The sequence below is a fragment of the Accipiter gentilis genome, chromosome 26 (genome assembly GCF_929443795.1).
Source record: "Accipiter gentilis chromosome 26, bAccGen1.1, whole genome shotgun sequence".
NCBI classification, from domain to species: domain Eukaryota; kingdom Metazoa; phylum Chordata; class Aves; order Accipitriformes; family Accipitridae; genus Astur; species Astur gentilis.
The window spans coordinates 16,172,660-16,196,853 of NC_064905.1; the positions used below are offsets into that span (position 1 = coordinate 16,172,660).

The following is a 24,194-nucleotide window of genomic DNA, read 5'->3' on the forward strand; positions in this document are numbered from 1 at the left end:
ACTTGCACAAATGCATTCAGAAGAAAAATTGTAATTTTCAGAGCAGCAAAAGTGAAACGCTTTTGTTTGAAATCCTCAGCAGAAGAGAAGTCTTGTATGCTGCTGCAGGGGTGGGAAAAACACAGGGTCTGACCCCAGCTGCCTGCTGGGCTCCAGATCTCCTGCTCTCCCATGGATGCCCCCTCCTCCCCAAGCCCTTGTACTTGAGCGGTATTTGCAAAAAGGAAAAAAAAGAAAGAAAAAAAAAAAGTGATGAGTCCCAAAAGTTGTAGCACGTCCACTGGCATTAATGCCACAGCACTGCCCCATCCAGGCTGGCACAGTGGAATCGCCCCTTGGAGATGCCCAGACCTGCTCCAGACCTGGCCCAGGCCCTGCCAGGTAGTTTTACACCTGCCTCATGGAAAAAGCAACCCCCATTTCACATCCCAGAGCCTTTTCACATAAAAAATAGATCATATTTATTGATTAAAGTAAGATACATCATTCAGGTGCAGCACCAGCTCTTCCACTGGGCAGCTACACACACTGTACGCTGATAATATCCATAGGCACAAGACATGTACGTTAACCATTCCTATATTTACACAGACAATTTCCTTGGTTAGAGCAGCCTATGATACACAAGTGTCAAGTTTTCATGTCCATCAGGTCCTGCGTCAGGTCATCCTGGCTCAGCAGAGCCCCTCACGCCGCGTGCCCCACCGGCACATCTGGCCCCATCTCCGAACATCCCCTGCTCACCCTGATAAAGGTGAAGAACTGCAAAAAACATTTAATGCTTCTGTGATATCCCAGTCTCCTTGGAAATGAGGTCTTCGCCGCTGACTGCAAAATGCGTTTGGATGTTAGGAGCCCTGTCAGCAAACCCACTGACACCCAGTGCCAGGCTGGGGATATGCCCTGGCACACAGCTGTCCCCCAAAACACAGCCAGCCTTCTCACAGGGTACTGACAGAGCTGAGGGCGAGCATCAGACGTCCCCTGCTCCTCACAGCATGTCCTCCTCTACCAAGGGTGACATTTCTGCACTCAATCCCAAGCCCCAAGGGCCACGTCAGGGTCGGTACAGAGCGATGGATGTGAATATTGCACTTTTCCCATCCGCGGCATGCCGTCAGAGCCCCCTCCCCCTGCCAGACCTGGGTGTTTGCTCTCTATCCCCATGGTGTCCTCCAGATGGAAGGTATGACTTAAAGCTTTGCTCTGCTCATGACCAAGTGATGCCGAAGCGTGCCGAAACCTTCACTAGCACAGACTTGGAGAAGACAAGGTGAGCACCAAGAGACACAGCGAGAAAGTGAGGGACTGGAAAGGAGCAGCAATGTGGCACAGACCTACCCTGCACCTGGCTGTGGGTCCGCATACCAGCACGGGGCACCCAAAGCAGAGCTACCAAAGGGGACATGGTGCAAGACACTGAAACGCCACACATCGAGGAGGCAGGCTGCAGGGATGCTGCTCTGCACAGCCTTCTCCTCCCAGAAGCAGGTCAAACACCAAAAATAACCCCAAGCCTCACTCACCCTCCATCAAAGATGGGAATGCAGCCCGCCAGTGCTATATTTGCACTCCTTTCCCACCACAGCCAGCAGCCTTTGCTCACACCCAGGGAGACATGGCTGTATGGGATGCGGGGATAAAGGCTCTCCAAAGGAAGCCACCGCGCTGCCGGCATTTGGGAGATGCTGCATCAGCAGGGAGGAGTTTGGCCCAGACACAGGGTTGTGGAGGAATGGATCAGCCAAAAGCTTTTTGCACCACTAGGAAAAATGGAGGGTGTATTTGCTCTCTTGTTTTAAGGAAAAAAAAAAAAAGAAAAAAAAAATAATCCAGCAGAAAGGCAAGGAAACTCTTTAGGGAAGAAGCTGGCTCACCGAGAAGAAGGAAAGCAGCAGTGTAGTGGGGACAGTCCCTCCCAGGCGTGCACCAGCCACAACCCAAGAAGCAACAGGAGCACAGGGAGAAGTGCCAGAGAGCTGCATCCTACCTGGGGACAGGAGCTGGGGTGGAGGCAGAGGATGCAGAGGGAGTGGGACCAGGAAAGAAAGGAGAAAAAAAAAAACCCAACCATTATGGGGGTTTTGTATGTGATTTGACATTCAGTATTGGCCTGCAGATGCAGACGGAGCGTGCCGGGGCCAGCTCGGGCACTGTAAACAAGGTGATGTATTTTTGTGGCGTGCGGGCAGCACGCGGTGACTCCCAGGGACACCGCGTCCCGCACAGGGAGAGGGCTGCCAGCCGAAGGCAACCGGATCGGACCCCTGTTAGGGCAGAGACCATTTGGCTCTGTGCACACCTCAGTTCTCTAACGCTTCTGAAAGCGACACGTTAGGTATGTGTGCTAGATGGGGAAAAAGAAGTGTCACTATTGAAAGCATGGGCCAGGGATCAGCAAATCCTCCCAGGCCAGGGAGGTGCTGTGCCCGGTGCCCAGCTCCAGGCACTGTTCAGCCCCCGAGGCGGCTGGAAACAGAGCTGGAGCACAGCAGGACCCAATGCCCATGTCTGGGGATCCCACTGTGGGAAAGCTGGGGGGCCCCAGGGTGCTCTGCACCTTGGGCTCTGCCCGCTCTCCCCACAAGGCTGGGGTGAGGAGGCAGCTCCGTGCTCTCCAACCTGAGCTGAGGTTTTTCTGTTGCTGTAAAAATAAAGTGCTGAGGAAGGGGGGGGGGGGGGGGGGAGAAAAAAAAAACAAAACTGGCACAAAAAAGAGCAGTCCCTGTTCCCCGTCCTGACTGAAGGGACGGGGGAAATACAGAAAGGTTGGGATTTAAAAAAAATAAAATTAAAATCTACATCCACAGGATTCCTCACCTCTCAAAGTGACTATTTACACATGTACCGAGGGGGCTGTTTTGCTGTATCACCTGCCCAAAAAGCCCCCAGGGAAGGCACTGCCCCAGCCCAGATCCCACCTCCCCAGCCGGAGCCCAGCACGGGACCCTGCCGTAGACGGGCAGCCGCGATGGTGGGCAGCCCCGTCCTCTCACAGACCGAACCCACCGCGTTTCCCGAGAGGGGAGACCGTTCTCAGGAGACCAGCAGCGCCCGGTGCCCGTGCACCCCCAGCACGGCATCCGGAGGGGCCGGCAGGGCAGAGGGACCGTTACTGCACCACGATACTGGTGCTGTTCACAACGGCGGCAGTGGGCGCTGCCAGCTCCACCAGCGCCTCGTACGTCCCCACCACGAAGCCCACGAAGCCGAAGAGGCTGATGGCGATGTCCTTGGCGATGACGAGGGGGTGCATGCCTTCTGCATAGTAGGTGGCGATCTCCAGCAGCGGAGGGAAGATGAGAGCCAGAGCGCTGCTGCTGACGGAGCCCACCAGTGAGATGACGATGTCCAGGCGTGGGATGAGGATGGCCAGCACGCCTGGAAAAGGAGCGGACACGATGTTAGCGCTGCCAGCTCCCAGACACCAGAGATCCTCCTCCCCCGAGTCAAAACAAGCAAAAACCCACCGCAGGGATGCCATCAGCTCGAATCAAACCTCTGCCCTTTTCCCTGACACAAGAGCTTTGAAGACATGGCTCCATATTTTTCCAGCGACTCCTCTCCAACAAGCAATTAAGCCGTTGCATCGAGTTAACAAAGCGCAGCAGGCAGACCAAACCCTTTTTGTTGCCCTGGGCACCACCACAGCGAGCTCCAGGGCTGAGCAGGATGGGTGCCCCGGCAAACAGATGCCGCTGGCAGAAAAGCGGCTGCCGGCATCCCCGGCCCCCTTGTGAGAGCCAGCATTCCTGCTCCCCACACCTGGAGAGCTGTAAAGCCTCAGAAACCCCATAAAAGCAGGAGACAGGAGGAAAAAGCCACCTCCCCCCACCCCAAATAAATTCGTGTGGTTTGCATGTGTTTAGAGCTGCTCCAGCAGCCGAGCACCTACGGCACAGCCCGGGGGAGAACATTTGTTAGGTAAAAACTACAGCCAAGGAAAATCCCCCTGGGAGACTTCTGACAGCTCACGCTTAGCGGTCCAAACTCTGGCATATTCCTGCTCCCCCTCCTCCTGCTCGGGGCCAGGGGAGGACAGAGGGATAGTGCTTTCTCCTTCCAACCAGCCCACAACCACCACCACCTCCAGGCTCCTCTCAGAGCAGCACAGTGTGGGCATTTGGGGAGCAGATCTAAAATAAAGATTTATCAAGGTCCTGTTTTGCAACCCGGAGCGGTGCCCCTCTGCACGCTCGTGCACCAAGCAAGCTCCCCATCCACAGCAACCTTGGCACTCAAGAGCATCGCTGCTGCTTTTTGGTCAAACAAAGCCTGAGGAAAAGGCAACCAGAGCTTTGCACAACAGAAGAGCACCCTCTGGCAAGCAAAGCAGCACGTAATAAGTGACCAAGAGAAATAAATTGGTTTATTGCCTTGAAAACTCTGCTTAGAAATAGGAGACACCTAGAATTGTGGCAGCTACAGCCTCGGTGGAGAAGGGATGTCTCAGGGCTCCTTATTTGGGGGGATTTGTTCACTCCCTGGCAATCGGCTACAGGCAAGAGAGGCTGTTGGAGCATCCCTGAGCCAAAGATCACCCACAGCACTGCAGGAGATGGAAGGCTTGGGAGACTGACAGCAGGCAAAGACACAAACAGGAGATGCTCCTGCACATCACCACCACTCCAGCCCTGTAGTCATCTGGATAAGCCTAGAGACGAACCATCCCTCCACCATGGGGAACAACAGCAAAGGTCCCTGCTGAGCTGACCTGGAGGAAGTTTATCCCAGTGCTCAGCCCTGCACAGAGCCAAAGGTGCGCTCTGCCAGGTCTCTGCTGCAAGCGGCATCCCCGCTCCGGCAGCCCGTGGTGAAAGCCGAGCAGCAGACCGCCAACAGCACCCTCAGCCCACCCCACACTGCTCTTTGGACTCAAAGTAAACAAAATTATTAACTCCCCTCTAAACCAAGCAGAACTGAAGCACCAGCTGCAGTCCTCAGCCTCCAGGGGCAACGGTCGTGCTTTCTGCAGGTATTAATTCAAAGGGTTTTTAAGTGCGCTGGTTTTGAAGTCTAAGCTTAAAAGACACCCATACACCAAATTGCATCCTCTCTTTGGAAGCCAAAGCCATGATGCGGGCTTGTTCTGCAGCCACGCAATCATCCGATGAATATTCATGCAACTCCCCTAATTACTTTTATCCTCGCCAACAGCCACAGCGATCTCTTACATGGAAGGGTAAGGGGAGGAGGTACAAAGGAACCAGCATCCTTCCACCAACACCTCTGCTGCCTCCCTACCCCCAAACGGGAGGGTACAGCCACTGCCGGTGCTTAAAGCCATCCCATCGCTCCAAGCCTTTGCTTCCCTGGACAGGCACACCCCAACGCCCTCCGGGAGAGGCTCCCATCCCACAGGCAGGCTCCGAGCCCAACCACAGCACCAGGGTGGCCAGAGCACATGGTCCAGCACAGCAGGTTTTCATCCCTGCACCATCCCTCCGGCTGCAGGCATTGAGGCAGAACGTGCTTCAGGAATTCAGCACAGAGGAGATGAGGCTTTGTCCACCTCTGTTAACGCAGCGCTTCTGGCCCATCATTATCAAGAGCCCAGAAGCCAGCAGCACCCTGCTCTCAGCCAGCTCTGCCACCCTGGAGTTAGCACCACACTTGTCTCAAACCCAAACCAAAGCCAGGCAAGATGTGGGGCCAGGTCCCTGACGCTCAACTCTGATGCATCAGCAGCATCAAGCCATGGAGAAAAGCTCTTTTTCAGCAGATGATGCCTGGGAGCTCAGTCAAGCGTCTCAGCTGAGCTGATAACAGCAAGGATTTAGCCTTCAGGAATCAAAGCCAACCAAAATCAGATACTCCTGCGCCTGATTTGCTCCACATCTTTCCCGAAGTTCCCCCAGGCTTGAGCCCAGCAGCCTGCTCCACCGGAGCCTCACTTCAGGCACTAAACACCATCAAAGGAAAGGGACCATTTGAGGCTGATCCAGCCAGACCTGCCCTGCGGCACACGCTCCACAGCCCAGCAGACTGCCACAGGCACGCTGGGCTTTGGTTATGGGTCACATACCATTGTCAGTTGTCTTCTGCTGTGCTACACGCTGCAATGAACACGTGTGTATGAGGACACCCACTCCCTCACGGTCAGTGAACCCTTTGCAACCATGCCCCGTCACGCAGGCACGAGGAGCCTGGCTGCACGCTGCCTACAGAAAACAGCCTCCAGTCCAGGCTGCCCTGGCACCGACCAGGTGCTGGGAGGGTTTCACACGAAGCTTGATGGGACCCGATGGCCCCCAAAAGGCCCGAGGCTCCACGGGGATCTGCCACCTCAAAATGATGTGGGAAGTTTACTACTCCTCAACTGAAAAGACCGGTCCCATATGGAGGGGGCAGAGGACCACTGCTGCTGCTCCTCGGAGGCCACTTTGGCCCTCTGGCTTGCATTAGCAAGGGCCAGGAGACTCCCTGCTGTGAAGGCTTTAGCAGCAAGGCGAGGGGCAGCAGGGTGAGGGGCAAAGGCTCTCAGCACCACCAGCCCACAGCGGGAAGGAGGTGCCACGTCCTCACGGAGAACTCAGACAAGCTGCTTTCTACTCACACGTCACGCTGACCAGGGCCACCCTGAGGAGCAGGTTGACCAGCCAGCCCCAGCGCTCCGACACCCGGGCGACGAGGGGAGGGATGACGATCTCAGCGGGCACGTAGAACTGCACGGCGTACGTGAAGAAAATCCCAAAGGAGAAGAGCAGCTTGACGGCTTGGTACAGCCTGCAAACAAGAAGGAGGAGACCCGGTGAGACACGCTCTTGCTCCAGCCCCTGCGGCATCAGTGGCAGAAAGTAGAAGGGGAACACTCTGCCAAGAAGGACTTTTGTGTGCCAGTGGTCTGCCCTCCTGAATGCTCTCCTGGAAAATTAGGAGTGATGCATTTAATCCACAGAGACCTTTCTTGGGCAAGAGATAGCAAGGAGACAGCACAACCTCCAAGCCGCAGCAACACATGCCCCCACACCTAATCAGAGGCTTTAGTCCTGGCTTTGTAGACGGAATCATCGGGCCAGGAGTTGGGCCAGCAGCCTCTTGAGCGCTGCTTCCCCTTGGGAAAACTCACGGGCACAGATATTGAGAGCTATTTGAAAAACAAAACAAAACAAAAAAACCACACACACCCAAAAAAAACAAAACCAAGAAATACGTAGGCTCCATACCACCCTCTCCACTTGACCAGGCTGGACTCTGCAAGGTCTGCAGTGACACAGGACAGCCTTCTTCATGACTGTCCCCCACAGACAACACCCAAATACCCACTAGCACTGGTACTGCCAAGAGCCTGCAATCCTGACTTTTGACCAGTGACCCAAAATGAACTTGCATCCATCACCCATCCCCAGAGGTTCCTCACCTTGACCTTTACTAACAAAATGTCTGAGCTGAAGGAAGAACAAAACCTCCTTTTCTCCTACTTGTAGCCAGCTGGATTTATTCTCCATCTTGAAACAGGAGATGAAGAATATCTTAAAATAGGCTGATCAGCTGCAGCCATGAATATTTCACAGATTGCGATTACTGCTTGGCTTCTGAGGAGGGGGAAGAGGACAGCACCGCCGGGATAAGTCCGGGCTTACAAAGCAAATGTGATGCAAACACCACCATCGCCACCTGCAACTCAGCCTCCTCCATAAAACAAAAAAGAGTAGCTATTTTTGGAACGCTGCATAATACATGTTTGGGGGGGAAGACGGTTAAAAGAGCAGTTTGGGCTGAGCAAAAGGAAGGCAGAGTGCAGACAGACTGCAAAGAGCACCTTAGGCTTACCCCGAGTCAGATCTCACTATGTCTCACTACAGCAATGCAGCGGGAGGCAAGTGTGGCTGCAGGAGAGCGCCTGTCAAAAGCCACATCCCAGCACCGTCTCTGCCCTCAGCTCCCCAGCAGCAGAAAAAGCCTCTCCAAAAGAGGAGCGATATCTAGTCACATCACATATGGCCCTACCCGTTCCCTAACTCAAGACATGCTGACCAAGCAGGAAACACAGGTCCTGGCCATACCACTTGGGTAAATATGAAGTGGATCCAAGCTGAGGAAGGTATCTGGCTCCTCCTGCCTTCTTACACACCTTTACTTTCTTTGGGTCCAAGCCAGCGCCCCTCTGTATGCTGGCTCTCAGCATCCAGCTGCTACAACAACAGTCTCAAACCAGAGAAGTCCAAGTATTCACATGCAAAACAACTTTGAACACTAGTGGCAGAGTTTGGTGGAGTCAAACGTTTCCCGCAATCATGGGGGATGGAGTTAGGGATCACCTAAGTGAATAGGATGTTATGCAAGTCCATGGGACCAGATCAGATGTATTCGAGGTTGTGGCCAGCATCAGCCTGAAGCCACTTTTATCATCTTTAAGAGGGCAGGGTGATCAGGGAGGAGTCCCGCTGCCTGGGAAGAAGAACATATCCACTTTCAAGACGGATGAGGGAAGCTACAGGTTAATCAGCCTCACCTCGATCCCCAGAAAAGTATGGGCTAAGTCCTCCTGGCATCCATTTCCAGGCACATATTGGACAGGATGAACAGCCAGCAGGGATTTGCCAAGGGGCAAGTCATGGAATTATCCTCACTGGGGCCCTGGATGAGCTCTCAGCAACCCAGAGCACGCTCTCAGCAAGTTCCCAACAAGACCAACTTGGAGGGAATGGCTGACACACCTTGGAGCAGAACCTAAACAACATGGTGGCACAGGCAAAGTTCAAATGCAAACACAAAATCCCACACATGGGAAGGGCTAGGGCCCGGCTTCCCATCTGGCCTGGAGAACAGGACCTGGAAGTCTTGGTGGGCAGCAAACTGAACATAAGCCAGCAGCAGGACCTTGCAGTGAGTAAGGTCAATCCCATACCTGGCTGCGTTAGCAAAAGCATAGCCAGCGGGTTAAGGGTAGGGATTACTCTCGTTTGGGGCTTGTGAAGCTGCATCTTGAATGCTGTGTCCAGTCTTGAGACTCCCAGGACAGGACACACATTGACCTACCAGAGCAAGTTGAGTGGAGGCTACTAAGATAGTTGGGGCCCAAGCACATGACGTACAGGGAGAGGCTGCAAGACCTGGGCTCATTCAGCATCAAGAGAAGGTTAAGGGGAATGTTATTACTGTCCAGCCACCGAATAGGAGGGCACGGAGAAGACAGAGACAGGCTCTTCTCGGAGTTGCACAGCAGAAGAACCAGGGGCAATGGGACAGAGTTGCATCCCAACAGGGTAGTCGAGCACCAGAACAAGGGCCTGGAGAGGTGGGCAACCTTCCTCCTTATTGATACTCGAACTTTAAGCTGGCCCTGCTTTGAGCATGTGAGTGGACCGGGTGATCTCACAATGCCCTCTCCAACCTAAATTATCTTGTGATTCCATGGACAAACTAAGGACAAAGCTATCACAGAGTCCAGAGTGCGCCCACTCAACCACACATGACTTGAGTGCACAGTAGCCTTGAGCCATCTACCCCATGGCCTGCATATCTTATCATTGTATTTTCAGTTAAGTGATGCTGTAAAGCCATAAAGTGCTCCAGGGCAATCCACGATTAAGAGGTATTATTAAAAAAGGTACAGAATAAGGTTGGGTACCAATGCTGTACAGGTCAGGAACCAGGACAACAAGCTCAAAGGGCATTTTAAATATCAAGAAGAGGAAAAGCTCAAGCACTAGCCTTGATCCACAGAAAACACAGGTCCACACAAGACCCTGAAGAGGCACTGCTCTGCCAACCACAGCAATCACCTGCTTAACCCAGAGAGCCACACCAGGCCATCCCAATAAGCTGCAAAAAATGGCATATCCTCCTTTGACCGTAAGCTCTGTCATTACCTACCTCCAACTGGCCATACGCAACCAAACATCTTCCCTCTCACTACAGCATTTCTTCACTCTTCAGATGGTGGGGTGAAGCAACCCTTCTGAAGATGCGAGGAGGGATTTCTGCATAGCAGTGTGGTATTTCGGAGGCCGTGGTTAGACCTGGGCACTGGGAACCGACACACTCCTCATTTGAGGAAGCTGCGGTTATAGAGAAATGAGGCTGGAAAAGTCCTTAGTCATCCTGTAACTCAACAATTCCCGACACGTTCATCGAATCTGTTCTAGAGACCTCCGGGCAATGGCTACAGCCAAGGAAGAATGCAGCATCCCTGCCACAATGCTCACCTTGTCTCCCACGCTGCAGGCAAACCCATGACTTCTCACCCACAGCCATTATAACCAGCTTCTGCAGCCCAACACCTTTTACTGCTGGGGAGAAAACCCACAGGCAAAGCACGATGTGCAAAACACTCATTTCAAGAGCAAGTCTTCACCCATCACCTACAGTTTACTGCATGGGAATACAGCGGTCAAGGCCTTAGCCCAAGTATCCCAGCCCTTACTTTAGATAACCCATTTCCAAGTCCAATATTTACAGCCTCCATTGAATGTTCTGCCAGGAAGCAACATGCACAAACACCCAAGTGTTTTGCTTGCCGAGTCACAAGGACCACAGCGCGCCTTCCCTGCAGGCAGCCCGCAGGAGCCCTGCCACGTGTCCAGGCTTCCCCACGTGCTGCTTCCAAAGGGCTATTCTCTTCTCACTACCTGAAAAACCCTACAGGTTTTTTCAGAAAAGTACTTTTGACAGAAAGCATGGATGCTCCTAGAAACATGCATTTGAAATAGGATCTTTCTGTAGCCTAGCAAGTCACAGAAATCCCATTACCCTCTTCTAAGGGAGCATCATCCTTTAGAGCAAACAAAGCTGAGTTTTACCTGCAGAAGCCCCTTGGCCACATTACAGGTCAGCAGACGTCATTGCAGGCTGTGGCGTGACTTGGTGCCCTGCAGAGCCCAAGACCTGGATCTGACCTGCTTTCCACCTTCAGGAGAAGCAGCAGCATTTTATCCCCTCCACACCTCACCTTAACTTGCTGAGCGGATGGGATTCATGCCTACTGTGCCTGGCACGGTGGGATTCAGATCTCCCTACAACACAGGCAGTTTTTGCACCAGTCCCATCCCTCCTCGCTGAGAGCAGGGACCTGGCAGAGCTCCCAGCCTCTGCAGGCGACAAGGCAGGGCTCTTGGCAAGGAGCAGGACCTTCTGCCACACCAACATCCAGCAGTTCAGTCACTACACAGATCCAGCATGAATGAAAGTCCATGCACTCAAACTGAAAGAAACCCACATAGCAATAACGAAAGCAAAAACAGGCTCTATTTTTTTTTAAATCTTTGCTTTCTCCAGAGCCCCTACTGTGCAACTTGACAAGGTCAGCATGCAGAAGCCCACCCGTGACTCAAGATTTGATTTCTGCCCAAATCCACTTCAACAGTGGGGAAGAGGCACCAAGTCACGCTGCATGGTGTTGGGCAGCTGCTAACAGCAGAGAGGATGGGCTGGAGAGGGGGACAGGCACCCCCAGCTCCAAATCTCACTCTGGTCTCTCGCAGGATTTCAAGCCAGCAGAGACCTCAAAGAGAAACTGTTGAACTTCAGAGTGCTCCTAAGCAAACCCGGAGAAACTGTGTTGCCGCAGGACGGCTTTCCAAGAAGCCTCATGGCATCAAAGCCAACCCTCAGCCCCAGCTCCACACCAAGACACAGGAGGTGCTGCCGTGCAAGTGGTACCTCTGCAGTGCGTACAGAAGAGCTTCTCTCCAGCTCCTCATCTGTCAGCACCATGTCCTGCCACACAGACACCCCAAAGCAGCCTGTCGTAAGAAGCAACAGAGATGGGTTTTTTCAGGACTATCTCAAATAATCACACGCAGAGCAAGCTGGAAAAAGCATTTGTTCTTGATAATTTACATGCTCCACTCTTCGTGTCCCCAAAGGCAAGAGAAACTGTTTGTATTTCTCCTCTGGGATGAATATGGAGCTGTGACACTGAGCAACCACTCGTGCCCAGGGACAGACCAGCAGGCAGCCCAGCCAGCTGCTGCAACAGCCACCAGCCCCAGCAAGAGGAGAAATAACCCCTCCCAGTAAGCAGGTACAGGGTCAGGCCATGTGTATTTCCACAGGGCTCCAGCCAGCGACTGGAGCATCTCGAGAAGCCTCGCCAGATCCCAGAGGAAGACAGACAGGTTTGGGGAGCTGCAGAGCTCACCCCCCACGGGAAGGAAGGGGTATCCTCATGGCACCAGCGCTTGCAGACAAAGCGTTGGCTCGAGACAAGCCACATCCAGGCACAACGCAGAGCCTAGGAGTGGGAGTTTGAGCTCCAGGACTGCAAACAAGGAACGCAGCCCACGGGTGCAAACATCAGATCTCACCCACTTTGGGAGCTCCCAGCTTTGGGTTAGTTTTCCATGTGCTTCATTTGGGGAAGAGAAGCGGTTCAACAACCTTCTGATACAGCCGCACGGGGACTGTGTTCAACATCTGCCAGCCAGAGCGCTGCTTAGCACCCAAGAAGATGCCACAGGGCTCCAAGAAAAAGGCAGGAGCTGCACCTACCCAGGCAGAGACCACCAGGGACCCTGAGGAAGCAGCCTGAGCCATAGAGCCAAGACCAAGCTCAGACACCGCAGCAACAAGCCTCTCTCCACCCCATACATCAGACAATCCTCATCAAGCTCCTTTGGATGGATTGGCTATGGCACAGTTGATCCTTCCCCAAGCTCACCCAGATTAGCTCTCCTAAGGAACAACATCCCCTGCTGCCCCCTCTCCCACCTCCCTGGTCAGGACCCTCCTTCCTCACCCCCCAGCCCCTCCACTCCCTCCAGAGACTCACCAGCAGTTGGGCAGGTTGAGCGTTATGCTGGCCTGAATGTCCGCCCTGAAGCGCAGGTACCCCAGGACGCTCAGGCTGATGTATAAGACAGTGACAATGGTCATCCCCACGTACAGGATGACTGGGAACTGCCGGGGGTTCTTCATCTTGTTTTCCAGAGGCAGCACCTGGGAGAGGAGGAGGAGGAGGAGGATGACGACTGAGCAGCGGGTTGCCCCCGTTCCTCTATACCCCTCAGCCCTGGAAAGCAGGAGGGGCAGCCCATGGCCAAGCACAGCCCCCCATGCCAGGGGAGAGGATGGTCACACGTGGAGCCTGGAGAACCCAGCTGAAAAAGCCGCTGTACTGGAAATCTGATTTCTGCGCTCCCATTTGAGACCTTCATGCCCGGCATGGCAAGTCTCCAGCAGGGTCACTCATGCCCTTGTCTTAATGAAGGGATCTGCTCCCTCCCCTTGGCAGGAGCTGTGCCCATTGGTGCCTGGCATCTTGGGGCGATGCCATCCGCCCCATGCCTTGGTTGCATTACACTCTGTGCCCCAAAACAGCGCAGCCATGCCCACTGGGACAGGCCCGTCGTGTTACGTTGTCTTACTTTCCCCAGCAGACCCCGGAAAGACCAAGACACTTTCTCCTCTCCTATCAAGTTTGTCCTGATAGATTTCAACTAGGCAGGACAATAAAAAAAAAAGGAAGAACAGAGGCAAGTCCCTCACTTCTATACTACTAACGCTTGTTTTCAAATACAGGACTTCAGCAAACATTTTTATAGCAGTCCTTGGGTGATGGGGATTTCAAGAAGAGACACAGTGGCAGAGCTGGTGAGGAGGCAGGACCAGAAAAGCTTTTATTTGCTACTCCACCTCCAAGTCACGTGAGGAAGAGACTATATGTGCCTCACTGCCAGCAAAAGCCCTCTGCCCTGGGCACAGCATTCAGTAAACACCCCTCCTGTAATGGATTTGGCCCTCTCCAGCCCTTTGTTTACACAGCCAGCTTATATTAAGAGATGAAAACATTTTTTCCTCCTTTGAAGGGAGCTCCTGGAAACAACCCACAACATCTTATGGAGCCATTAAGCTCTCCACCCACCCACCCAGCTTCTTTCACAGACACAGCCGGTCTATTTACGGCATCTTGTACGAGAGCCACATGCAAATCCAGCCCCACAGCACACTGGGGCCATGCGGCTGCCAAAGGGAGATCTCGGTGCCTCCACAGCAGGGTGGGAAGGAATGGATCACATTTTTTTTGTGTCATGCTTTTTGGCCTCCCACTTAGGCAGCTTCAGGATCCAGCCAGGTAACAAGACTCCGGATGATTCCTCGTCCGCTGGTCAACCAGCGGAGCCAAAGGCAGCTGCCAATGCGATTCCCAGCAGAGCCCATTCTACTGCCAGATACAGCCACCTTCAAAGGAGCAACCAACCTCCTGAGGTTTGGAGCATGTGCTCCTCTAGCCTCAGATGGAAGCAACAGGGTTTGACCCAGGAGATAGCCTGGAGGCTAAAGCTAACAGCATCATCCAGAACTTGAGCTACTGTCAGAGAAGTTCATCTGCAAATACAGCTGCAACACAAAGCAGGTGCTGCGGCAAGCCCGAGCACAGGCTAAGCCTCCTGTGCAGGCAGCCCCGCTGCCACACGCCGAGACTTACCACCCCGATGCCTTCGAAAGCAAAGATCGCGGTGCCAAAAAACAGAGGGTAGGTCTTCCAGGCTGCTGCTAGAGGCAGGTCACTGGGATCAGGAATGTCCTGGAAAAAAGCCCATGCAGAGTTCAGATGCGGGGACGATAGGGAGGACCTGGCCTGCTCCCGTCGCTCCCTGTCGCAGCCCCACGCCACAGGGAAAGCCCTGCGGAGCAGAGGGTGACCACCGTGCCCACAGGAGCGAGCAGCACCCCACCGCATGCAAACACCCCACTGTCAAGCTCCCTCCACCTGCCAAAACATGAGACCTCGCAGAAATGACAGAGGGGAGTCATACATGCATACCCTGACGATGTACTGGTAGATCACGACGAGGCTGACAAGCATGGCCACGTTGGCCAGCATGGAGAAGATGGACAGGACCTTGAGATTCTGGATGAACGTGAGCAGCACCACGAAAGGCAGGAGGGAAAGCATGTACAGCCGGGAGTCCATGGTGGGGGTCATGGCCACTGTCCTGTTCGAGTTGCAGTCATTGGTGGTCCCATTTGCTGCAGATATGACCTGGGGAAGCACAGGAAGGCCCGATGAACTACATCACGCAGGACTGAGAGCCATGGATCTTGGCAGCTCATCCCAGATGGGTCAGAATACTACCCCATCAGCTCACTTTCAAACACAGCTAGTCGATTAAAATCAAAGCAAATCCTTGTTACTTTGCTAGGAGCAGAGGTGGGACTAGCTACGGCATCTGAGCCGAGAGAGCAAAACCTGCCCGAGCTCAGGCTCGCTGAGCACACGAACCCAGCAGCCAAGCACACCAAGGGCGGAGGTTGGTTTGCGCTGCCCACACGGCCAGCTGAGAAGAGAGGAAAGGGGCGTTAAGTGCTGTTTCCTCAAAAATGTTTTTCCTCTTGCTGCACCACGTTACACTCAACATCACACACCCCTTCAGTCACCCAATGCCCTGTTCCCATGCAAGGACATCTGGAAGCTACTGCTGGCCCCCAGCTTCGCTTTCTTCAAGGAAAATCATCCTTTCCTTGGGGTCTTTCATTCCAAAGGCACTCTAGGCCATGTGCTCGCCTCTAGAGACAGTTCTGCCCCAGGAACCAGGTGGCTGAGCCCTCCCTCCCAAGGAGCACGGGCATGCTGTGGATCACCGATACAACAACCACCAAGCTGGTTCAGGAACCAGGTGCCGTCTGGCCACTGCAGCAAAGGGCTGCCTGCAAACTAATTTAACCTGCTCCAGAACAAGTCCTGCCCCAGAGGAGAGGCCAAAGAGCTTCTGTGCAAATCAGCATCCTCCATGGGAGAGGGCAGCACAGAGCCACGCACCCATAGGGCAGCGCTGCTCGAGCCCTGGCCCGCCCTACCTCTCCACGGTTTGCTCCAAACCTGTCTTCCAAACCAGACCTCTGCCCAGCACAGCAGCACCTAGCCCAAGGTACCACCTGCACCATCGCTCCCCATCTAACACGCTATTCCCCACCACAAAAAGAAACAAGCAAGAAACTCCCCACCCAAAAAATTCCAAAATTGAAGCCAAGGGGTTTCCCAGCTGTGGCCTAAAATGGGCTGGATTTGCAGGTTTTTGCAAATTTCCCTTACGGCTTGAGCCAGCCTTCAATCTCCGCTGCAAGGGGCCAAGCAGAAAGAAGCCCACCTTCAAAAAGCAACAAGGGGCCATTCGCAGGGAGCAGGGGGCCAGCAGCAGCCCAGCCCCGCACACGCACCCTGTTCGCTCCTGCTCTCAGGGCTGTTGGTGTCAGAGCACTGATGTTCACCCATTTACTCCTCCTGGCCATCCCACAGGGCAGCGCAAAGGGAATCTCCTCAGCTGCTGCTCCCGGAGCAAGGGCAGAACCCATCCATCCTCTGCCACCCCCCCTCACTGCCCCAGGAACCACCTCTGAAGCTGATGGGTATCAGGGAAGAGCTGATGAAGGGCACGGCTGCGGTGGTAGCGACCGGACCACTGCTGCAAGAGCAGAGCAGGAGCACATGGGGGAACAATGCTGACTGGTGCCTGCGAGGCACCGAGCTGGTGGAGGCTGGGAACAGGGACTCGTTATTCCCAGTTTCTTACAGCACAGGAGCCAGCCAAGCCGTTCAGGGTTTCTGTTTATTTCCTCCTGACGCCTGGCAGAAGGAAACTCTTTCCCTAAAGATGTAATTAAGCTCCAGAGCCACAGGATGAGGAAAGAAACAGGAATGCAAACAGGTCCAAGAAAGGGAGAAGAGAGGTTCATGGCAGGTCCTGGTACCCATACGTTACCATCAACAGAGAGGATCAATAAACTAATTAACTGAGGTGGGCAGGACATCAAAGGCACAGTCCCTCTGCTGTCACCTCGCTCCTGCCTTCCCTCACTAGGAACAGCCCCCACTTCCCCTGGGCGACACGGATGGGTCCAGCGCCTCTGCACGTGGAGCAAAGTCACAGGGACTCTCAGAAAAACCTGCCCTGTTTGAATGGGAAAACCAATCTCGCAAAATACCCAGGCAGAGGAGCAGTACCTTCCCGAGCAGCATCAGCTACAGAAACTAGACCTTTGGTGGAGAACAGGGCCATGACACAGGAGCTAAGAACAACCCAGGCACCTCCAAACCCCTCTCCCCTTCCCCTTGCTCACAAAGGAAGGACTAAATCTAACCTGTTTCAGATTGTCAGCCAAGAAAACAAAGTAGACGCAGCAGAAACCCAACTGAGTGATGATCAAGAAAAGTCCCACTACACGCCTAGAAAAGAAAAAAAAAAAAAAGACCATTTGTTAGCCAGGCCATACAGAAATAAGAGCCCACTTCGGTTGCTTGGGGCTGCACTCAAACAGTGCAGCGATGCTGCTCTCCCCAGGGCTTGAGGTGTGCAGGTCAGAGCGTGCCCAGGTCGCTTCTCCTCAATGACTGGGAGACAGGACTGTATCTCCACCTAACCTCAGAGACCTCGGGCTCCCTGGTCACAGGAATGGGTGGATGTTTGAGCATCTGATGTGCAATGATCTGTGTGACATCCCCAGGGCTGGTAGCATCCCTGAGAGCAGCCATTAGATATGCTCAGTATCTAACAAGATGGGCCAGCACTGCGATATATGTTATTTACCCCTTTGTTATGCTGCGGAGACTTACTTCCCCCCCTCCTTTAGTATAAGCCACATCTGGCTGGGGACAGGACTGGGTCAAAGACCTCAACGTTACCCCCTGGGGGACACTGAGCACTCAAGGTAGGTGAGCCAAATAACGTTTTATGTCACTTGTGCTCATCTGCTGACACAGCTCAGAGACCAGCCAGCTCTTCTGTCCCAGCTGCAGCACATGCTGGGCTTAAAGACTAGTCCTCTGCCTGGAGCGGGGGAACAGGTACCTTCCCCAGACAGCATGTGTCCGCAGCCAGGCGCTGGGAGTTGACTCCAGCCCATACATCACGGCACCCCCGTAGTCCACAAACTGTTTCTGGAACCTGTGCAGAGAAGAAAGAGAGAAGGGACGTCAAATCAACCTGTCTGCTGGTTCCCAAAGCGAATGATGACATTAATGGGAAAACAGTTCCTGTGAAACAGCCCAGAAGCAGTTCCCGACTTTGAGGCTTCAACATGGGCAACTTGCTGCTAGGAGACTTCAGAAAAACCACAGGGCTTCTGGTGAAAGAAGGAAGAGCCGTAGGAACACCAGTGCCAAGAAGGGGAGTTGCTCCTTACCTGTAGCAGAAGTGATGGGCACATTTCACCAGGATGCCCATGCAGTGCACAGCCACGACTCCCATCACCACCAGGCTCAGAGGACCCAGCTGCAGGGGAAGAGGGGGGAAAGCTGCACTCTGACGGCCAAAGGCAGACCTGCACGATGGGTTTTACTTCCAGACAAAACCCCACGGGCTCCATGAGCCGAAACACAGCTTGAGGCTGAACGGCAGCTCAGGTGCTGCTCCCAGGAACCAGCCCCTCAGGACCAAGTAACCCCACAGAGAGCCACGAGCTTGGCAGGAATGATGCAAAAGCAACAAGTTGGGGCAGTTTGGGTTTAGCAAAGCGCTTCCAGGATTGTTTTTCAAACTATCTTGCACATCACTATTACACAGGTGGCAAAGAGGTCACGGTCTGGACAAAGGAAGTTGTCTTTTTAAATTATTTTTATTTTTCAATCTGAACAATGGGAATGCTGCATTGCTGGGCAAGGAAACCTGGAGCAGAGCAACGAGGTGCTCCCACCTCTCACACAGGTGGCAGTTGCTCGGGCACGATGCAGACACAGAGGAGCTGAACTTTGGGACATAAGCTGGGGGGAGATGTGACAGTGGCCGGAGGCTGCTGTTTGACCTCCAAGCATGACCTCGGTCCTCAGGCAGCAAAGCTGCATCACATCCACTGATCTCAACACGGCCAGAGCTGCGAGGCTGGGCCAGCCTACGTGAAACCCCACAGAGGGAAGCATGCCACCATCTCCCATCACCAGCCTTAACCGCTGACTGACGGGGCTCGTTACATGCGTGCTGTGCTCCTAGGACCCTCAGGAGGCACACAGCATGCTCAGCACAGACCGACTGGGACAAACCAAGGTGGAGGCTGTGCTGAACCTGCCATGACCAGGGCAAGGAGATGCCACCCAAGCGCAGCACCAAGCATTTTGGGAGAAAGGGGCTGATGCCACAGGGGCCAGGGAGGTGACACCCAGCTGGGTGCGGGGGCACGGACCCAGTGCCCTGCCTGACCCCAGCAGAGGAAACCGCAGCCCTGACTCACGCACTGAACTCACGGAGATTAGCCAGCACAACGCAGGAGCGGCAAGAACAGTCTCAGCAGCAAATGAAGCAAACCACAGAGCCCCGGGTGCAAAAGCTCACAAACCGACAAGCACCAAGAGGCATCTCAGCAGGGAGTCAAGCCCTAACACTGGCCACGCAAGCGGCCCAACGCCCTGAGGTCACTCTGCCCCACGAGCTCCCGCACAGCAGGGCTGAGAGCTGCCTTACCAGGATGCCGGCGTTCTTCACAGCCAGAGGCAGCCCCAGCAGCCCCGTGCCAATATTCCCCTTTAGGAGGTGGATCAGGGTCTGGTACCACCTGAGGGAGAGAAGAGGCAGAGATGACCATCAGCCGATGCCTGCATCCAGACCACGCACAGTCTCAGCCCTCAGTTCATCCTGCTCAGGGTCCAGCAGCTCTGAGCTGCTGTGGGAAACACACATGGAGGTCTGGATCCTGTCCCCTGAAGCTAGCTCAGCCCAGTGGGACTGAGGAAGGACAGGAAGCAAAGACTCAACAAACAGATTTTGGGTGGGCATTTGCAAAACCGGCTTCAAGGCAAAACCCAGCATGAGCGCAGCTCAGCACCAAGGGGCTGCACAACAAGAAAGTCTCTGAGTTGAAGGAATGGGTCTCCCTCAGCATCCTCTGCCCACCTGGGTGAACAAGGCACGAGGAATCCCCCAGGGCATGGCTGCAACGTGCCCATGTATCCTCTGAAGGTGGACATGCTGTTTGCTCGCCACAGCTCCCCATAGAACCAAGCTGGAGCAGGGGAATATTGGGAAAAGCATCAAACGCTGCCCACTGCTGGCGAGTCCAGCTTCACTGGAGAGCAGAGCGCAACTGGGGCAGCTGCTCGCTTGGTGCCAGCATCCCACACAGGTAGGACTACAGCTCTGCCCTTGCCATCCCCAGGAGAGACTCCCCATAAAACCACAGCTCCACCATCCTCTAGCAAAGCCGGCAGGCAGCAGAGAGCCACCGTTACCTCCTCCACCCTCCCCAGGTGCTGGGCCAGCCCGGGAGGGAGGGGAGGGAAGCGTCACTCACGTTGTCCCATTGGTCTCCCCGAAGCGCTGGTAGGACTCAGGGTGGGCAAAGCCGTTCATGCCACCAGGTGGGCTTCCCTCTGGCGTGACGTCCGTGGAGCTGTAGTCGTTGTAGTCCTCACTGCGGAGGCGCCGGGTGGACATGGTCCCTGTGGAGGGAGCTGCATTAGTGGTGCCCAGCTCGACATCCCCCTTCCCAGGCTCCTTGGGGTCAGCCATCGCGCAGAGAGACCAGCTCGTACTGCTGCAGCAAGGTCTCCTTCAAGGGCTTTTATACAGCAATGTGCTCCCGCCCAAGCAATCACTGGGCTGGCATGTCCTAAGGTCAAAGGTGCATGGCACATTCCTACTGGCTCTTCCTGCAGGCTCGTGCCCCTGTTTCGGGCACACCCAGACAGGACAGGCTCGGGATCCTGCAAGGCAGAGCCTGGATGCGACCCGCTTCACGTCAGGCAAGGGATCTGCGTACCCCTGCTCTAAGGGTGGCGAGCGTGGCACCACGGCCACAGGCAGCGGGGCAGGGAGGGACATGCTGGCTGTGTGTCCCAGCCCCGGCACTCGGGCTGTCAAGAGGACGGCCAGGAAAGAGCAACCGCTTTTAACCCACAACTGTTTGCTGCAAGGGAACAGCTTGTTCATGCCAGGGAAGGGTAAGTTTTCTAACTTCTCTTTTTTTTTTTAATTCAAGGCTTTTTACTAAAAAGAATTTTTAAAAAATTGATTACGCTGCATCAGGTGGGAGCACAGCCCACACTGACAGCAAACCACCCGCCCCAAAGTTTTCACAGCCACAGAGGTGCCTGTGGAACTACAGGGCTTCCCAGGATGAGGCACCTGCACAACCTGGAGTCCTTGCTCCAGCGAAAACCCCAGCAGGGTCCTGCAAGACGGGAGCACCACCACAAGCCCTCACCAGGGACACAAGCCTGCTGCCTCGCACTGCAAAGCAGTCAGCTGGTTTAATACCCACATGTGCCCTGAAGAGCTCCTGCTGCTTCTGCACAGCCTGCTGCTCCCCTCCCAAAAAAAGCCTTTGCTTCCTCCAGCCCCTCAACCACACCCAGCACCCCGAGTACCCATCGGGGAAAGAGCATCAGAGGGAGGGAAATTATCTAGCAGGCTCCCCGCCACACAGCCTGGTGACTCAGTCCCTGAACCAAGGCTCCTCTGGGACGTCATGCACCAGGCATCACCACCACCCCAGCAGTCCCAGTCCTCCCCAGGCACTGGTGGGGAGACAGGCCAGGGCCGAGCGGATGCAGCAGAGAAATATCGCTACCACAAACGGGCTCGTTTCCTGGCAGAGTGCTCCTCAGGCGCCTGACGGGTCACGCGAGCACCCACAGGATGCGGCCCCGGCACAGATCTAAACGTTTGGCTGCGCAGGAAAAGCTCAGCCCAGGCTGCTCTGCTCCATCCCCAGAGCCCCAGCACCGCTCTCTGCAAACCTGGCTGCTACGTGCAAAAACAAGCCCAGAGCTGCAATCGCTGGGGGTGTCCAGCCTTGCAAGCAGAAAGGAAGCAGGGAGGAAGGGACTTTGCTTGACTCTGGATGCTTGCTCCAGATCCGGGCTGTTCGGGAGCAGTTACTCAGGCCGCAATAACGCTGCTTTATTTCCTGCAGCACCAGGCAACACCGGCAGCAGAAAGCAGGGCCAGTTGGTCCCATGCAATACCAGCCTCCAGAGCAGCGGTGAGCCCGGCTCGCAGGCAGGCGCTCCAGAGCTGAAGGCAGTACATGCATCACTCTTGCACAGCCTCCTCCCTCGCAGCCAGGCCACGTAACCATGTCCTGAACTGGCTCCGCCACAGGCAAGGCAATCCAGCGAGGCAGGGACCAGGAAAAGCGGCAGCATTAGTTTACACAAGGAAAGCGTTAGAAGCTATTTGTCATCGGTGACAGACCCGAGGGGCAGGGGAGAGACTTGGGAGGCTTTGCATAGCACCAAAGGCTGGTAGTGGGCAAGGACAGCAGGCAGAGGAGGTGGCAGGGTTGGGTCAGGCATGGATAACCCTCCCCAAAGATGGCCTGCACGTTATCTGAAGTACCCAACAGTGACATCCTCCAGATAAAACACAACATGGTTACATCAGTCTGCCTGATCGCTCCCTGCAATTTATTTTTTTTTTTCCCCCCAAGCAGGACCAGCTGCTTTTTGCTTTGAAGAGCCAGGGAAATGTGCTCATCGTGACTTGCCTTCTTTGTGTCTGGATTAAAGGTTGCATAGCAGCAGGGAGCAAGCACTTGGCTCCCCCGCAGTCAATAAGAAGAAGCTGCAAAACTTGTCTCATCCACACAATTAATATTTCAAACTGAACCAAAACCCCAGCACATCATTTCCTCGTCATTACAAAGAGCAAAGGCAGGAACAGCCACATTCGGTTTCCACTTTAAACCCAACTCCTTGGCCGCTTTCATGCGCATTTTTTTTTCCCCTCCCTACGCATACAAGCAATTTCATCACGGTAAGCACAGTGCTTAGGAAAGCTGGGGGGCGGGGGGGTAGGGAGGGATGTAACAGCTATTTGTCTCTTAGAGTGACAACCCCACACCAGAAGCAAGATGCAACTTGCTGCTGACCCTGACAGCTCTCCCCAGCTGAGCAGGAGCTGCGTGCAGAACAGGCAACATGAAATCTTCCGGAAAAGTAAGCCGCACAGCAAAACTCACTGTCGCTTCCCATCAAGCGTGTTGAATCCTTTATTTCCAAAGCGCTGCTCGTAACCCATCTCAGTGTGACGCAAGGAAGAGCTGGCGCTGCCAGATCCCTCTCCCACCTTGCCCCTCTCCCCTGCCTACAGGGAGGCTGAGGCCGAGCCCCTTCCCCAGGCCGCTATGCCCACACCAGCACGACACCTCCCAGACACGATGGCCACACCAGCTATGTCCCCACAGCATCGGTCCCCTCGTCGCTGTGTTACCCAGTGCTCCCACAGCCCCAAATTCACCCCCAGACTCACCTTTCCAACACTTTGCAGCACGGCCTGGTCTCCCCAGCCCGGCTTCTCCCCACAGGGAGGCTGCTTGGCACAAACCCCCCCCCCCAGTCCCCACAGCTCCCTCACACAGGAGCACGGCCGCACCCCGCAGAGCACGGGGCCCCATGCACCCTCCAGCTTGCCCTCCCCGCAATGCCACACAGCACCCCGCACCCTTACCTCACACCTTGGTGCACACTGCAGGGGGCTGTGCCCCTACATGCTGCATGGCACCCCTAGACACTCCGAGGGGAACCCCACGGACTGCCAGCATCCCTGCAGGGAACCACCAGCACGTACCCCTGGGTACTCATGCAGGGTCTAGGCAGACCCGTACACTCACGGGGGCTCTGGGCACCCTGAGGCACCGCTGGAGGCTGCCAGGACCCCCAGGGACCTCTGGGCACCCCTGCAAGCTGCCAGCACCCACTCAGGCTCCAGGTATCCACATACACATGGCCATGTATACGGGCTACCAGCACCCCCAAGCTCCCCTGAGCACCCATGCGGGCTGCCAGCATGCTTCTGCACCCCTGAGCACCCATACCTGATGCCAGCACCCCCAGGGACCTCTGGGGACCCACGCAAGCTGCCAGCACCCCCCACGCTCTGAGCACCCCCCTACACACCCAGCCACGTTCAAGGGCTGCCAGCGACTCCCTAGACCCCTGACTCCTGTCGCCGCACCCAAGCTCCCCTCAGCATCCACGCAGGCTGCCAGCTCGCTCCTGCACCCCTGAACACCCACGCGAGCTGCCAGCACCCCCGGGACCCCACGCACCCACGGGGGGCTACCGGCCACCCCGCGCACCCTGCGGGCTGCCAGCACCTCCCTCCATCCCTGAGCACCCCCGCACGCTGACAACCGGCTGACAGCCCCCTCCCGCACCCCCACAGCACCCCCGGGGACCGACAGCCCCCCCACGCACCCGTGGACCCGCACCTCGCCGCCGGCCGCCCCACGCCGCGCCGCTCGGCCCCCACCGGGCCCGCTCCCTCGGCCGCCCCGTCACGTGACAGCCGGCTCAGCTGACGGCGGCGGCCGCGCCTGCG

At 55.3% G+C, this 24,194-nt stretch overlaps 1 protein-coding gene across 2 annotated transcripts; it reads right to left on the reverse strand.

Moving 5' to 3' along the window:
* Positions 1 to 444: 444 nt before the first annotated feature.
* LOC126051003 (proton-coupled amino acid transporter 1-like) lies at positions 445 to 24,176 on the reverse strand. 2 transcript variants are annotated; one of them, XM_049829612.1, is made up of 11 exons: positions 24,085 to 24,176; positions 20,164 to 20,311; positions 19,338 to 19,428; positions 18,067 to 18,155; positions 17,733 to 17,828; positions 17,026 to 17,110; positions 14,711 to 14,929; positions 14,372 to 14,470; positions 12,716 to 12,882; positions 6,557 to 6,726; positions 445 to 3,381 (listed from the first exon to the last, which is right to left on the reverse strand). In XM_049829612.1, the coding sequence occupies exons 2-11, from the start codon at positions 20,304 to 20,306 to the stop codon at positions 3,113 to 3,115; spliced, it is 1,428 nt and encodes a 475-aa protein (XP_049685569.1). In that variant the 5' UTR covers positions 20,307 to 20,311; positions 24,085 to 24,176; the 3' UTR covers positions 445 to 3,112. The 2 variants fall into 2 exon arrangements, with proteins under 2 accessions (XP_049685569.1, XP_049685570.1); XM_049829613.1 differs by having other exon boundaries at positions 24,071 to 24,121.
* Between the last annotated feature and the right edge of the window lie 18 nt (positions 24,177 to 24,194).